Source organism: Arvicanthis niloticus, chromosome 3, assembly GCF_011762505.2.
Source record: "Arvicanthis niloticus isolate mArvNil1 chromosome 3, mArvNil1.pat.X, whole genome shotgun sequence".
NCBI lineage: Eukaryota > Metazoa > Chordata > Mammalia > Rodentia > Muridae > Arvicanthis > Arvicanthis niloticus.
The window spans coordinates 135,886,968-135,902,144 of NC_047660.1; the positions used below are offsets into that span (position 1 = coordinate 135,886,968).

The window sequence follows — 15,177 nt, forward strand, 5'->3', positions numbered from 1 at the left end:
TTACTGCATCAGATAATTCTGCTAAAAAGAAACCAAACTATGACCTTTGGCATCATCAGCACCAAATCCATGTTTACACAATTGAGTGAGATTTACTCATGAAACTGAGATATGTATGGGCTGAGGATAATAAGACACAAGTTAAACTCTCCCTCTCCCTCTAAAAATTAAATATGTAGTTTTAGAATATACTTATAAATTACTAAGTGAGCATATCATACAGTTTAATTTATTTAAAATCTTTTATTCTCAGCAAAATCAAACATATCATTGAGTTTACATAGAAATTAAATTTCCAATCATGTCTTTATAAAAATTCACTGGTGAAGTAAATGTTCATATTATTGACCAATTTTATGTACTATTTGATCATGCCAGTAGCAGAACAGGTCACCATTAAAAATTGGTAAGTAATATATCATAAATGTGCAAATATCATCTTAGTATTCTATTGTGTTACAATTGATACTAAATGTTTGCTAAAGATATACCTATTACATAAAGCTTTTAAAAGTACATTAAAAATACAAATTCTGTTTAAAAAAGCCGTACAGATGGCTTCTAAACATCCTCATCATACAAATTCCAAAATACTAACTGAGAATCAAGAACTACAAAGACTTCCTGATAAAACACACAGTACCTGCTAATTAAGGTTTAAGTTAGCAGATATAACAGAACATAAGCAGGAAGTCTCATGTATGCCATAGAGCATAATCATTCAAACATAAAATTGCAAAAGCACATTTGATTTCTGCTCTGCTCCTAATGAAAAGGTACCTTTAACACTTCCATAAAACTCCAGGAGTAACAGATCTACCTGGTTTTGATAAAATTCCCACAAACTAGCCCAGATTTTCATTACTTTATTTTCTTTTTATTGTGATAAACCAAATTAGAACTTTCGACAATAATTTTTTTCTGCACTGGTAGTATTTTATATCATGGGTAAATATTTTGGAAGCATATGTTTTCAAAGGGTAGGTACATCAGAATGAGTTCTGGAGAGTTATTGCTTATATTCAAGATGAAGCTGATGAGATTGTTTGTGAAAAAATGAAACTCTAACATTAACAAAGAAAGTGAAAATTAAAATTGTTAAATTTTCTTAAATTTAAATAAAATATCTCATCAAAATTTTAAAGTATGGAAACTAATGTGGCATTGAGGCATAAGATTGGCGAGAGAGATACCACGTCACACAATAACTGCAGAATATTGGTAACATAAAAAAATGGGTAACATCACATCTGTAAAAAGCAAAAGCTTCATTTCCTAAAACACTGGAACAGATGCTAGCCCAGTGTTACACTAATATGACAGCACATTAGAATTAAATTTTACGTTCTCCAGGGAGGCACTTTTTCCTCAATTGTTACTTTTTAGACAAATTAAACATTTTTAGAATATATCTCAAATGACTGATATTATTTCATATTTGCTAATATTCTAAATATATTTTGTATGATTACTACTAAAATCTACATTCTTATTTTCCCAGATAGAATTTAGTGAGCTGGTAGCACAATAGCTAAACTTTAGATCTTCATAATGAGGCAAACTTCTTACTCATAAAATGAACCTACAGCTAATCATTGGTAGCCTGTCTATTTGTGTCAAAATAGAATATGTATATTGGCCAGTCTCTTCAGATATTTGGAAGATATCAAGGTATGGCTTTTGGGGACAAGGATAATGAACTAATGCACTGGAGAATGAGCATAAATGTCAAGGTAATGATAATTTAAAATTCAGACAAGAAAGACATTTAGAAAATTTGTCTTTCAATTATAAATTCACCCATAACAGAAGAGAACATGAAAGTCCAATATACATTATACTAAGTTCTGTTTAAAATAAAAGATAAATCAACAGTGAAAGTGAGGAGATTATTACTTAAACAGATCTAAAAACATTTAGATACTCAAAAACATATTGGCACAAGTATAATAGCTGTCTTAAAATAATGAATGATATATATGTATATAAACAAATTAAGCATGTCAGGATCACTCATTCATGACGTCAGCACCTGCTGTCTAATGGATCGAGGCAAAATACTGTTCCTTCAAGGGTTAGTCCCATTTTGAACCCCTCCTGTAAAGTAGAATAAAATTGTTAAAGTATAAACACTAATGACAAAAGAAATTATATAATCATATTAATAAGCAAAAGAGACTATAAACAAAGTTATAATATTTATGTTTAAAGTAAATGCCAATTTTGGCTTATCAAAATTTTACACAGATAAAATTCTGAGTTTTTTTATACTATTGGACATTTTTCTGTCTTAAGTATATGAAATGAATGTGCTTGAGAAATAAAAGAAAATACCAATTTAAGACATGACATACAGTTTAAGACATCCATTTTTTAGAGTAGACATTTCAATATTTCATTTTACTATATAATTAATTACTAGTTTTTAAAATTGTGTGTGTGTGTGTGTGTGTGTGTGTGTGTGTGTGTGTGTGTGCGTGCAGGTTTGTAACCAGAAGACTAAAGGATGGTACTGCATGTCCTGGAAATAGGGTTATAGATGTTCCATTTTTGATTTGTAAATGAGCCATTTTTGTCAGTGCTGGAAATAACTATGTATGAATTTTGATAGTCTTGCCTTTGACTTCTTATCCCATAGCATGCTTTTGAAGATAAGATGCCAGATGCCATTTAACTATTGAATGTTAAGTGAATTCTCTCTCTCTCTCTCTCTCTCTCTCTCTCTCTCTCTCTCTCTCTCTCTCTCCCTCCCTCTCTCTCTCTCTTTCTCTCCCTCTCTCCCTCCCTCTCTCTCTCTCTCTCTTTTTCTCTCTCTTCCTTTATTCTGCCTTCCTTCTTTCTTTTTTCTTACTTGGCTGTGGAGGGAGCAGTTGTTTGGTTGAAGTTTTGAGGCAAGGTTTCTCTGAATAACCCTGGCTGTCCTGAAACTCACTTTGTAGACTTCGGTAACCTTGAACTCAAAGACCAACCTGCCTCTGCCTCTTGAGTTCTGAGATTAGAGAAAGGCGCCATTATGCTTAGCTTCTTTTCTACTTTGCAAAGAAACCATTTCATCATAAACTGTCTCTGATACTCTCATCTTCCTCCAACCTCATCTTGCCTCTAAATCAATGCACACTGGCTTACAAAGAAGCACAGATATGTGCTAATCAGTGGAAATACAGGTCATCTTGTAGGTTTCTTTGGGAGTCATTGTGATAGTACCTCATTACTTTCATTTACAATCAGCATTTAATATATTTATAGTTCTGTAATGTATACATTATCATATACAGAAGAAATCACATCTATAGTCAATGCTCAGAGATCCTCATTATGTTTATTGCACGCAGACTGTATACAAGTTTTAGTACTGGAAAGGTTTATAAACTTCTTCCCATCATTTATATGAAATTCATATTCTACTGGGTAATGGTCATAGTAGTTATTAATCATTTAAAAGCTTGTATTATAATAAGAACTATTTGTTATATGTATCTGTGAATAGTAATTAGTTTTAAAAGTGAATACTAAAAATAATACTATTTTTTTAAATATCTGGTTTCTATCTGAATACTTATACACTGTCATTTTCTAGTATATTTTGAATAATAGATAATGAGAAATAGATGATAAAAAAGGTGCTTGCAAAACACTTAGAATACCATCACCACCGTGAATTGCTTAGTTTAAGCACCAACTAACAGATATGTTCTTGTAGACTCACTGGTTTTCTTTCCTCCTGAAATAAAACCCCCTCTACACTTATCAACCTTTCTTCAACAGTTTTATTTTTATTTCACAATGTAATGAATTTTAACTCTTCTCTTGGATCTCTAAATCCCTGTTTTAAAACATGGCTTAAAGAGTTTCCTTATTGTGGTAGGTAGCGCATCAGTCTCATAAAAATAGGGCTTATTTATTTAATATAATGATGCGACTAGTTTCATGAAAAACTTACTTTATAATTAGTGAAAACAGTAATCATATTTTTTCATTTGAAACATTTTGCTGGACTGTATTTTTGTTTTGAAATAGTACATATAGAGTACATGTAGAGAAAACAGAAGAACAGAGTATAATAATTATTTAAATGCTCAGATAATGAGGTATGTGCCCTTAATTATCTCTTCAAGTTTCAGGAGAGCAGAAGCTTTTTTTTTCCCATAAAATATATTACCTATTATTTTCTATTCCATTGTCTAAAAAAACTTTCTACTTTAGATTTCTAATCAAACTAATTTATTCTAACTACAACACAGTATTAATCTTTATAGTATCAATTCATTTCCATTACTTTACAGTCATAAATAAGGCCAACAACATACTTTCATTTGTAAAAATTTAAAACATTTATAATTATTTGTTCATGTTGATGTTTTAAATAGTATAAAAATAAGCACAAATATTCATATCAAGTTTAGTATCAAATTAGTATGACTAAGAAGTCATATAAGAATAGAGATGCTGTTATAATCTAACCTTGATCTAGCAATTAGACTTCATGCTTCTCAACAAATTCATTCATACTGTTTATTTAAGAAATTGTTTGTTAATTAAAAATGGCACTTACATTTTAAAACAATTAGTTGTATGTCTACTTGGATTACATAGAGTACATTCACACATGATTTAGACAATTGTGGCTCTTTCTCTGAGTCAGGGCTTATTATTCATGCAATGAGTGTTTGGCATTGCAATTATTTGTCTGCTCCTTTAATTATACACATACATGTAGGTGCATGTGCATGTATAGGTTCACATGCACAAGTATGTGAATGCTTATGGAAGCTAGAAACCAATCTTGGGCATCATTCCCCAGGAATGCCACCACCCTCCTTGAGGCATTGGCCTGGAGGTATTGCTTGTATTTCATTTATACATAGGCTTCCAAATTTTTAACAGTTGACTTGATATTTGTGTACAATTCTTTCACCCTTTTTAGACTTGCTGTTGTTTGAAAACATATTACAATGTTTTATGCATTTGTGCACATTTGTATATGTGTTCGTGTATGTATGTGATTTGTATATCATGTGGGTACAGGTGTATGTGTTGTACAAGTATGGGTGTACATATACATATGTGGGCATGTATATGAATGCCAGAGATCAAGCTTTGCTGTAATATTTTAGGAATGTCTTCCATGTTGTTGGCTTGAAACTTCCCAGTTAGGGTACATTACCTAACCAATATGTCCCATGAAACATCCTGTCTCTGTTTTTCTAGTAATAGCATTACCCTGGATTTTTTATGTGGGTTCTAAGACTAAGATTCTCATGTTTGCATGGCAACCACTTTGCCAAGACTTATTTTCCTCAACTTCTATTTCATTATTGTAATTTATAAAATATACTCACAGCTATCAATACTATCTTATTTCTTTGTCTGAGAAAGTCACATACCTTGCAGTCTAAATTACATCACATCAAATAATTATGTGATTGGTTTTAAAAATATATTAAATTGCTCAACCATTTGCGATAAAATATGGCTTAACATTTCTGCTTTAATTCTTACATGCATGAGACATTCCTAGAATTTCAAAGTCAGTACTGAAGCTCTTAGTAATAATTTAGTTTTAATCCTCTATAATAAAAAATAAAACTAAATATTTAGCAAAGCTTGCCACTAATGTCACATACTATGTGACATTATTTACTTAGCTTATAATACTATATTGGTGTTTTATACAATATGTAAAGATATAGTAGACATATGTATATATTAGATTAACTAGGATCATTGTAGACTATAAATGAAAGAAATATTGTTTTACTATATTTAACGTGACCTTGTAAATAAGTCTTGAACTAACACAAGCACACAATCAAGTGAACAACAAAATATTGGCAATAATTGAAATATTAACCTGAAGAGTTGAGCTACATAACCTCTTTAAACACATTGAACTAATCACATACAACCATATGAAACTTGTTTGAATAGATATTAAGTGAAACATGCAAAAACAAATATTTTAGCTCTTAAAAAGTTTGTTAGCTCTTTAAATGATGAAATGAGATACAAACCATCTCTGGCGCTACCCACCATGAAAGCAGGAAGATAAAAAAGACATTAAGAAATGTATTAGAAACCTGAGAATCAAAAGCATTGGATCCCACTCTAAGATTACCCGAATACCACATTTCTACATCACTCTTGTACCACATTTTTCAAACTTGGTGTCGTCAAAAGTCTGTAGGTGAAGGCTTATCTTTTAAATTCTGTTCAAGTCTTAAGTTTACTATTAAAAACAAAAGGCCTTCATGGAAAGTCTTCATAATCTGCATCAGGCTGAGAGCAGTTACTCCTCTCAGTTCCCAAGGTCATGATCTACAGGCATCGTCCCAGAAAGTTCATTTGAATGAGCACAGATGACAAAGGAAAATAATTAATTCAGAGAGGACACAGTATTATGTCTCATTTAGCAGTCACTTTTAAGTGCAGTTTTCAGTCACATTAAACATTTTAATGTGAACTTTGTTGATGTTATGATGACTACAAAAATTATATGGCTCAGTCATCAATGATTTTTTTCAGAATATTTTAAAAATATAATCATTTCGATAAATTTAGATAAAATAAAAATTTGGGGAAAGAAGGAGTAAGTAATTGAATTTGAAAATTTTTGATACATTCTTTGAAAACATCAAGAATGGTTTTAAATAATCCAACCTTTTAAAGCTAAATTACTAAATTTAAATTTAAATTACTAAATCTAGAACAAAAAGGATAAGAATATAAGAATTAGAAAAAGCAGCAGCATGCCATTTATCTGAGTGGAAGGATATTTATATTGTCTGAGGGAAAGGAGTGTGCTCACCAGCTTTAGATCACAGTTTATTCTCTGGTTTGGGGGTAGGTATGCAGGAATGGGGAAGCTCAAGGTGGGAGTGAGTTAATCAGGACAACAAGCAGAATAACTCAACCTTTTCACATTAATGTCTTAACTATCTCTTCTCAGTCATTTCCAAGTAAGTCATGCTGTTCTGAATTTTATCAGTTATGAACATTTGTAATGTAAAATAAGACATAATTATTTTATTCAAACATAGAGGGTAAATATAAAGAGAAGTCATTATTCCAATCTAAATATGACAATCTTTCCATCAACAGGAAAATCTATAAAGCTTTAAAAACCACCTTCTTTCAATTTACAGAAAAATTTAGAGAAAGTAGCTTGACCAGCCCCCTAAAGAAGTTGCCACTAGTGTTTGCCTTCTCAAAAGTCAAGGAGTCATGACTCATAGTTACAATGCTTCTTTTTAAAATAATGATGTTAATCTTACAAAAAAAAATCCCTCATCCAATCCCTTTACAATTTTGAAATTCAGAACTATTAAGACTGAGACAAAAGTATTACAGTTTCATTACAATGGTTTTTAAGTTTTGTAATTTAAAAACATATAATTCTGTCATTTGTATTAAAAATAACCATCTTCTTTCCATTGTATTTTGATTCATTTAAAGAAAGAAAGACACAGTCCTTGGCATGTGTGTTTTAAAGAGTTAAGTGTAGTTATTTTTAGTCTAACTGCTTTAAGCATGTCTTTATAGCAACAAAGGATGGAGTTTTGGTACAAACATTTTGTTGCTGTTGTTGTTCCAGATTAAAAGAAATAAACAATCTGTTAAAATAGTCACCTGCATCTCATCTAATTTGGACTGAATATCAGGAGGGAAGTCCCCTGCTCCACAGTTAAATGGGTCAAAAGGCTCAGCTCCAAAAAGGTCCCGTTCTGTAAGGAAGAAAACACTTGGTAAGAAATAGGATGAAACATTAGTTGATATAGAACAAAACCAGACATATAACTTAAAAGTATGAATTTAATTAACAGCTCTCCTTGGCTGGTAGCCAATGATTCTGGTATTTCCAACATCTTAGGGTCTCCTAGGCTCCTCAGGCTTCACCTTCACAGGTCCATGCAATGGCTTTTCTAGACCCTTATGAAGGAACACCCCTGACACATGCCTGGTCTCAGCAGCTTTCCTTAGTCATGGAGGAAGAAACCAAAACTCCTTTCTTCTGTCTTTGATTTTAAAACTAAAACCATGTGGCAAAGAAATCTGCCAAGTTCTGCTGCTTGCTTGGGTCAGAACATAGCCTCCTTATTCAATGACATCTTCACCAGTTTTTTTCCCTTTTCTGTGTGTGTGTGTGTGTGTGTGTGTGTGTGTGTGTGTGTGTGTGTGTGATGGTTTCCTTTACTTCCTAAACTTGACTGTCTGGTAACTTGCTCTGTAGACCAAGCTGGCCTTGAACTCAGCTATCTGCCTGCTTTTGTCTCTGCAGTGGTAGGATTAAAGATGTGAACCACCACATATGGCTTTAAGTGTTTCTTTCATTCCTTTTGGCATGTTGGAAGCTTAGCTGGGTGGGCTCTTGCCCTGTGTTCACCACTCCTTTTATTACATTTAGTGTGAGGCTTTTCTTTAATCTGTCTATCTCCTTGAACACAGGCTTTAGATCCATTCCAATTCATGATGCCCCTTTTCTTCTTGAACTATACATTTTTCATTTCTCTTTGAGCAGTTTTCCCCTTCTCATTAGAGCCTCATAAGAATGAACAGTAGTAAGTAACCACATGACAGAATCAATACTAAAATGTTCTGAAAATTTTCTGGCCAACACAACTAATCCAGAACTCTTCAATTTAGCCTTAGGTAAAGTTTTCAGACAAGGGCAAAGAGCAGCCATATTCTTCACCAAAATATTACAGGAATAGTCTCTGGGCCTCATATTCACATTCTTCTCCTCTGAAGCCTCTTGAGCCAGGCACCCACAGTTCAAATCAACTTAGCACCACTGTCTTCCATGTGTCTATTAGGATAGCCCATTAAGCCCTATTTAAAGCATCTAACTGTTTTATTTTTGTGAAAAGACACCATGACCATGGCAACTCTTACAAAGGAAGAGTAACTGGCTTATAGTTTAAAGGTTTAGTCATTATTGTCATGGAAGAGATGCAGGCTGACATGGTCCTGAAAAGGTAGCTCAGAGTTCTAATCTTGAGCTGCAGGCAGTAGGAAGTGACTGTGTGCCACACTGGGCATAGATTCAACATACCTCAAAGCTTGCCTCCATAGTGACACAAAGCCACACCTACTTCAACAAGTTCTTACTTTCTAATCATGCTATTCTCTATGGGCCAAGCATTCAGACAGCAGTCTATGGGAACCATTTCTATTCAAACCACCACACTAAAGTTCTTGTTTGATAATTAGACCTTTATATTGAGATTGTATTGCTGAAGACACTACACACTTGGGTCACACAACATAGAGAAATCAAGTTGGCACTGACAAGAAAGCTTTACTCAATCCAGCTAGCCTTTGTAGTACTATGTCTACTACTTAGGCTTGGCTAGTAAGAGAAAAGAAAAACAACATTATTAAGTTTTACCCAGTTGTGAATCCTCTGAACTATGATAATGGCTGGTGTGGTAAGATACAGGCATGGATTCAATAGTGTAACAAAGGTTATATTGGTAATTAATTGCTTTCAGATTGAATTTAAAGACTGGTCCACAGGAGGAAAACATCAGTTTGGTTCTGTTAATCTGATCAAAAACCCATGAATGAAGAGATCAGAGGCCCCAAATTGAAACTACTATTATTCTATCAAAATGACTAAATACCAAACTGCTTTCTAAATTCATATTTTTAAGCCTGTAGTTTAGTGTAACTTTCAGACTTCATCAAGAAAGTTTATACAATATATGATGATTAATGCAGAAATTTACAACTGATCAAAATGTAGAGAATAAATGTTGAAGTGCTCATTCACAAATGAGATATCTAAATGATCCATCCCTCAAAGTTAGTAATCATTTTGGGAGAAGAGATAGAAAAACTGTCCAGATATTAGAAAGGACGCAGCAAAGCAGTGTCATGCAGATATGACCGAATCTCTGTATTCATAAACTCACATTAGCTGGGATGTCTTGCTCGACATCAAGCAAGTCAACATTTTAGCATGAGCTCATGACTTTTAATTGAGAAACAGATTACATCTGTTGGTTTCTAGGTGTGCGAGAGTCAATTTTCTTAAAGGGTGTATCTTCTATGAATGGACCCTCATAAGAACAACACCAATTGGGCTGGATGAATTACATGAATAAGAGGAGGACACAAAGTTGAGACCAGGTAGGAAGTTGGGATTTAATCTGGGAAAAGTTACAGGCAGGAGAGGGGGTAAATATGGTCAAAATACATTGCATAACATCTTCAAATAGTCAATAAAGCTAATATTAAAAATTCTTTGGTTACGAATAGTGGTTCATATCTATAATACTTTCCCTGGGGGTGGGGGAAGTTCTAAAAAGTTCAAAGCCAGCTTTGGCTAGAGTAAGACTCTGTCTCAACAAAATCATAATGGCAAAATGTCTGTGGTAATGATGGGATGCTTTCTAGAGTATATTTTATGTGTCTTTACTGAACTTCTTAACAACAACATTACTAATATTTAATAATTAACCTATTACAATGCTGATATTTTGTTGCAGAATTTACTAATATTAATATGAGATTTATTTAATTCCATCTGTTGCTGTCTCACAATGGAACGGCAAAGAAGCAGAATTTCTAAGTAAGCTGTTCACTTGTAGTTCATAAACTTGAATCTCACTTAAAAAAAATTCAAGACAGTGTGTATTGAACAGCATGAAATGGTGTAATCTTTGTAGGTCACACTGAACCAAGTTTTTAATGGGAGTCCTCAAATGTAAGAAACAAATTTTTAAGGAAGAGGACAGCAATTGGTTATCCAGTAACAAATGGTAAGTCCTAAACATATGTGCCATTATATGGACTGGGAAGTTTGTATTTAGGAATACACATGTCTGTGCACATGGACACACATATGCATGTAACAACATTTAATAAAGTCAAAAGTTTGAATACAAACAATAGGGGGTATAAAGAAGGTTGGGGGAGGAAAGGAAGGGAGGAAATGGTATAAATATATTATAATCCCCAAATTTATTTTTTAAAAAAATCCATTCAGCCCTTATACATAACTTTAAACAGCTTCCTAAATGCACTTTAAGCAGCACCCCACAAACACTTGAAGTAAGCACTGCTTCTATTACCAAAGAAGTACCTAAGTTTCCTTGATGGGGGTCAGCACTATTCTTATCCATGGGTATAAGAACTAATGCTTATAGATTGCTGTTAGGGTTTATGCTGGTTTTGAAATTTAATAATTGTAGATTTTTCTGCAATAGCTAAGAGTTCACAAGCACAGTAGTTTGCTAGGTTTCAAAACTTCTCTTTACAACAGAAAACCACTTCAGACTAAAGAGTTTTGGAGTCCAGTCCCAGTGGATACATCTTGAGACACCTTTACTTTTACACCCAAGGCTCGGGGAACATTGTAGAACCAGGGACAGAAACATTGCAAGAGCTACAAGACAAAACAAACAAAAAACCCCACAAAAAAACAAACAAAAAAATCAAAAACAAAAACACAAAAACCAAAAAACAAACAAAACAATAACAACAACCCAAACAAACAAAAAACTTCATTTCTTTCTGCTTCTTGACAAAACAGAAATAATAAGCATTATTATGTTTGGTACAGTCTGGTACAGACTGCTATCAGCTCCTTTAGACACATAGAAGGTATTGCAATACTTGGATTGCATGGTAGTACTTTGTTTTAACATTTTTGAGAAATCTCCATACTTTTTAAAAAATATTTGTACTAGTTTATTCTCCTAGTCTTTGCAATATGTACAAGGATCCCTTCTCTAATATCTTTGTTTGAACTATATATATATATATATATATATATATATATATATATATATATATGTATATATATAATTATTTATGTGAAGTAAAAATCTCATTTTGGCAGTGATACATGTTTATCTAAGGAATACTGATTGGAGCATTTTTTCATGTACCCAAACAGTGACATTGATCTATCTTCTTATATGGTATATCTGATGCCTATGTTTTTATTTGAAAAATTATCTATATACTGTCTATATATTTTAGATGTCAGAAATTCTTTTACCCAGTCTTTGTATTAGTATTCACTTTAATGTTTCCTTTGTATGTCAAAAGGTTTTTTGAAGTAAAATCACTTGTTTATGATGATGATGATGAATCTTGGTTGTTGGCTTGACATGTCTAGGAAGAAATACTCTCAACTGTAGAACTTCCTCCTTCATTCTAGCCTGTGGGCATGCCTGTGGCATGTTCCTGATTGGTAATTGATTTAAGAGGGCCCACTCCACTGTGATAAAATGGATTTAGGTTGCTAAGAGCATGAGCCAGGGAGGAAGTTAATGAACACTGTTCCACATGTGATCTCTGCTTTGTTCCTACCTTGAGCTCCTGTCCTGACTTCTCCAAGGTGCTTTTTGGTCATAATGTTTATCACATCAATGAAGAGCAAACCAGAATATCTATTCTTTTGCTTTGTGTGCTATGGGGGTTTGAGTGCAAAAAAAAATATATCTTGTTCATTGTATGCCCATTCTGAGTTGATATTTTGAAAAATTCCAGTGGGCTGACATTTATAAAAATTAAGGGTTAAAGCTTAATAGTGATGTGTTTGTATGTCAAATTGACAAGGAGTCAATTGTTCTGGCTGGTTTTCTGTGTCAACTTGACGCAAGCTGGAGTTATCACAGAGAAAGGAGCCTCTCTTGAGGAAATGCCTCCATAAGATCCAGCTGTAAGACATTTTCTCAGTGATCAAGGATGGGAGGGCCCATTGTGGGTGGTGCCATCCCTGGGCTGGTAGTCCCAGTTTCTATAAGAAAGCAAGCTGGGCAAGCCAAGGTAAGCAAGCCCCTCCATGGCCTCTGCATCAGCTCCTGCTTCCTGACCTGCTTGGGTTCCAGTCCTGATTTCCTTTGGTGATGAACAGCAGTGTGGAAAGCTGAATAAATCCTTTCCTCTCCAACTTGCTCCTTGGTCATGATATTTGTGCAGGAATAGAAAGCCTGACTAAGACACATACTCAGGCCCACGCAATGACTACCTTTTGAATGCTTTCTATATATCAAGGAGAGATTTTAATGATTTTTTTTACAGATATGTAGAAGATACATCTGAAAAAAATGTTTCTAGATATTTAATACATCAAAGACAAACCCCTTACATAATACTATGCACAGAAAAATTATAGGATTTTCACTCTTTACATATTTTTCACTAACAACTCATAAATGCATAACAAGACTATGTAAACTACTCTAGTAAACACATAACAAATAAATCCATTATGACTAGTTATATTTAACAGTGTTAAGATATTAAATAAACACAAATGCACAGTTGAATAATTTTATGAGGCAAGTAACTTTATACTAAAATACTATTTTTCATGGAAGGTTCAACTTGCAAATAGGGATGTGTTTAGTATTCTTTTCTCAATTATAAAGCAAAATAGATTTAATCAAAATTGAAACCTATGTAAAAGCATAGTACTTCAGCAATTAAAGCTGTTAGCCTGTAACTTTATTTCTGCAAAATGTGAAAGATTGAAAATGCAGCCAAATATAGCAAGAGTAGTGATATATTTAGAGAGCTTACTGATCTCTGCAGATCTGCTAGGTATGGGTGGTAGCTGTGTGCCATTGCGAGCAGATGTTGGAGACTGGTGTGATATTGGGGAAAATGGAATCATGTCAAAGATGTCAGTGGAAGGAGAAGTCACTGTCACACCACTGGCCTGTAATGAAGATAGGAATTAGTGTGATGACCAAGATAGGCATATTTCTATCCTGAAAATGTTATATACATGTAAAATGTACAAACACAACCCTGGGGGGAGTCAGATAACTTTCCATTCTGTAAAGGAAAAGTAGTTAACTATAGTTTCATGTTGTTTGAGCTAGTACAGCAAATATTCACTTAAAAGAAAACAGCATAAATTTGTTCTCAAAGCAACAGTGCGGACACAGTTGAAGATGGGTGAGCAAGGCAGTGCCCAGCTTTTGTATATTATAAACAATTGCCATTCTTGTCAGAAAATAACTCACACCTTAGAAACTATGTGAATGAAAACAGATATTTTGAAGTTGACTTCACATAAGGTTTGTAAAGAGAAACAGTTGAACATAATAAACTACTTTCTTAATTATAATGTTTAAATAAAATTTGCATTTTTGTATTCTTAAAAGCAAAGCATATTCATTTGCATTTATAAGTACAGAACAATTAACTGACATTGATTCCAATACATTTTATACCTGAATAATTTCACCATGTTTTTAATAATAAACAGCTACCATGTAAAATAAATTAATAAGTCACAATGTAATACCCAAACTATTAAATTATACAATCCAGGTTGGGACTGGGAAAAATTGAAAAATTAATATTAAGATACTTTGAAAATTCAGCCAGAAAATTTTCAAACAAGGTAAAACATATGTATTGTCTCCTATAGGAACTGTCATACTGATTAAAGAATGAAGTTTTTCATTGGAGAGGAATAGAATTTTTTTTTTTACTTTTTCTTTAAGATTATGGAAATATTACCAAGAGTGGTAGAGCTCTCAGGATAAAACAAACATGGGGTTGGTTGTATGTATAAAGAGATGGATTAGATGTTTAGGTAAAATGACCATTAGTGTATATTTTCTGCATAAAAATTGCCATTGTAGTAGTTTCTTCAACATTTTACTTATTATAATAAGTAAATCACTCACTCCTACAGAATACAGGGATATTGCCCTCTTAATCTTCTTCTTTTCTGGCTTGCAAATTGTTCCTCAGCATGTAAAAATATTACACCGGAAACATGGCTGTTTTTTTCTAGCTTTTGTACTAATTGTGTACCATATTTTCAGGATTTATAAACTCCTAGGAGTCTCTGTTTTAAACTTCACTAAGCAGGAACTTAAAAAAAATCAAAATATCCCACTAAGGCACCAAGTCTCATTGCATTATCTCCAGTCACACCTAAACATTTAGTACCGCATAAAGGACACATATGCTCCACTATGCTCATACCAGCCTTATTTATAATAGCCAGAACCTGGAAAGAGCCCAGATTTCCTTCAACAGAGAGATGGATAAACAAAAAATGTGGTACATTTACACAATGGAGTAATACTCAGCTATTAAAAATAATGAATTCAAGAAATTCTTAGGTAAATGGATGGAATTAGAAAATATCATCCTGAGTGAGGTAACCTAATCACAAAAGAACACAAGTGGTATTCACTTACT

The 15,177-nt window shown here is 33.2% G+C and overlaps 1 protein-coding gene across 5 annotated transcripts in view; it reads right to left on the reverse strand.

Annotated features, from left to right (window-relative positions):
• Window positions 1-213: 213 nt before the first annotated feature.
• Gulp1 (GULP PTB domain containing engulfment adaptor 1) overlaps window positions 214-15,177 on the reverse strand; it is a 263,083-nt gene continuing 248,119 nt past the window's right edge. For all 5 annotated transcript variants that reach the window (XM_076931951.1, XM_076931950.1, XM_076931953.1 and 2 more), the window contains 3 exons: window positions 13,534-13,672; window positions 7,627-7,721; window positions 214-2,097 (listed from right to left, as the gene is read on the reverse strand). In XM_076931951.1, the coding sequence (XP_076788066.1) occupies window positions 2,026-2,097; window positions 7,627-7,721; window positions 13,534-13,672 (306 nt within the window). In that variant the 3' untranslated portion in view covers window positions 214-2,025. The remainder of the gene's footprint in view (window positions 2,098-7,626; window positions 7,722-13,533; window positions 13,673-15,177) is intronic.